This window comes from Triticum dicoccoides, chromosome 1A (genome assembly GCF_002162155.2).
Source record: "Triticum dicoccoides isolate Atlit2015 ecotype Zavitan chromosome 1A, WEW_v2.0, whole genome shotgun sequence".
NCBI classification, from domain to species: domain Eukaryota; kingdom Viridiplantae; phylum Streptophyta; class Magnoliopsida; order Poales; family Poaceae; genus Triticum; species Triticum dicoccoides.
Window position 1 is genome coordinate 500926693 of NC_041380.1, and position 2082 is coordinate 500928774.

At 55.5% G+C, this 2082-nt stretch overlaps 1 protein-coding gene across 1 annotated transcript; it reads left to right on the forward strand.

The window, feature by feature from the left end:
* Window positions 1-545: 545 nt before the first annotated feature.
* Window positions 546-1374, forward strand: LOC119308735. The gene has a single exon (XM_037584910.1). It carries the CDS (start codon window positions 589-591, stop codon window positions 841-843), a length of 255 nt encoding a protein of 84 aa, XP_037440807.1. The 5' UTR covers window positions 546-588; the 3' UTR covers window positions 844-1374.
* Window positions 1375-2082: the final 708 nt, after the last annotated feature.

Consider the following 2082-nt stretch of genomic DNA (forward strand, 5'->3'; position numbering starts at 1 on the left):
CTCCGATCCAGGTGCCAATCGGCCGGCCGCCCCCATCCACAGCTCAAGCTAAGATTTGTGGCAAGAAAGCGAAAGCACATCCGGACATGGAGATGCGGATCGATCCCGCAGATCCAATCTGCTTCTTCCCGTGAATTCCCTGCATCACTCCTAAAACATCAGTGTGTGACGACTTGACGAGCGACAACGCGATACGTCTTCAGGTTCCTTCGAGAAACCTTGCAGTACTGACTTGCCATCCAAGCCTAGCCACTAGCAGCAGCAGCCAACGTGGAAAGTACAAGGCGGGCCCACAGCCGACCGTCCAAAATTTAGATATGCACGCATTCGCCGTGCCGAGTCACTGGCTACCCCACCCGTCACTGAGACGTGCAATCTCCTGCCTGGTTGAGCCCGAGCCCGATACGCTTTTGGGGCCCACGCCGGAGCGCGCTTTTGGGGCCACCTCTGCCCTTTTCCGGCCATCGCTGCGCTCTGCTCTCTCCCGGCTACGCCTATATAATCCCCCTCGCAGACAGAACCTGGAGTATATCCAGCCTCGACGGCGAAACAATCCACCAACCTCTCGTCCTCTCCCCCGCCGGAAGAATGGCCACCAAGGGCTACCAGGCTCCAGCTCCGGCGATGGCCGCGGCGGGAGGGGGCGCCGGTTCCGGCGGCGACGGCGGCGACGGCAACAGGGCGCCGAAGGGGAGCAAGCCGCGGCGTGGACAGGTCAAGGAGAAGATCATCAAGGACGTGGTCGCCGCGGTCGCCAACATGGCCGCGGGGCTCGTCCACGCCGACAAGAACGGCACCGGCACCGGCGGTCTCCCGGCCGCCGGCGACGCCGGTGCCAAGTGAACAGCCCCTGTGTTCACGCCCGTCCTCTGCTGCTACTCCGTGCTCATTTTTTGTGCGCGCAGCAGATGCCGGAGCAAAATACTACTACTACCGGTATTGTTAAATTTCCGTCGCGTCAGCGTCAGCGTCAGTGGTGGGCGGATTCAGTTGCCTTATTTGAGGTAGCAACTGGTCTCTTCATCCGGTCTCGTTGATCGTCTTGCTGCTGCTGGTTGGTGGTGAAGTCTCGGCTGCTAGCATCTCGGGAGGTTGCGAAGGTTTTTTAGTGCCAACCTCCTCATATGTTTGCCGCTGCGTCTTCATCTCCTCCTCGAGCAGGCCTGGTCGATCGTAGGTCTTGTCTTCAAGTTGTGTGCTGCTGCTTGCTTGGGCTTGATTGTGTGCTCGTGTATGGTACGGTACTGTAAAAAGAAGGGATGGATCAGCGAGTATTATGGTCCGATCCATCCTTCCTTGCTTGTGTGTGTGTGTGCTCGTAGTATTGTGGTTCCCTTCTTTATCAAATCAATACTATATATAGTATACTAAGCATTTCGTGTTACTGAGGAACTGGTTTGGCCATCAGAGGATTCTGCTTCAAGTTGTGTACTAACATTTTTGCTTACCCCTGTGCATTATGAGTGCAAAAGTTACTCCCTTTCAACATCATGGTAATATCCCCAAAGGGGAACAAAAAACGAAAAAGAAGATGGTGATATCTTACGACGCAAAACGCAGCTCATGATGGATCTCCCACAGGCCTCGATAGTCCAAAGTCAAGTCACCGCCCGCGATCAACTTGCTGCCGATGCCAAACGCCTGGTTCGACAACCTCGCGCAAACTAGCCCTAAACAAATCGGGGCGCGAACTCGCGACGTGACACGCGGACGAGGGCCAATTAGCAGCTTCAGCGTTTAATTATTTTTCTGACTTTCTTGCTCCCCTGAAAGCAACCACTACGCGGTATCGCTCTGCTCAAGTGGCCAGCGACTGAAAAAGCCGGCCGGGTCCGCCCAGGCGCCCACCAATATACCAATAGTCATGGGATCGAGCACCTATTTAACATGTGTTTGAAAAACTTTAGCGGTCAGTCAATTTTATGAAACGCCGGATCAGCATCCAACGCTGATCAAGCGCCTGACGCTGTTCTTATTCGTCCTCAGTTCTCTTCTTCCTATTGTGTGCCACGATCTTGACCTGCCTTACCCGCTTGTCGCCATCTCCGCGGTCGGCAGGGCGCTACCGCGCGCCCCCTTACC

What these genes read in the sequence shown, in the direction of transcription:
- LOC119308735 (XM_037584910.1), top strand. Translation starts at nt 589, where the DNA reads ATGGCCACCAAGGGCTACCAGGCTCCAGCTCCGGCGATGGCCGCGGCG.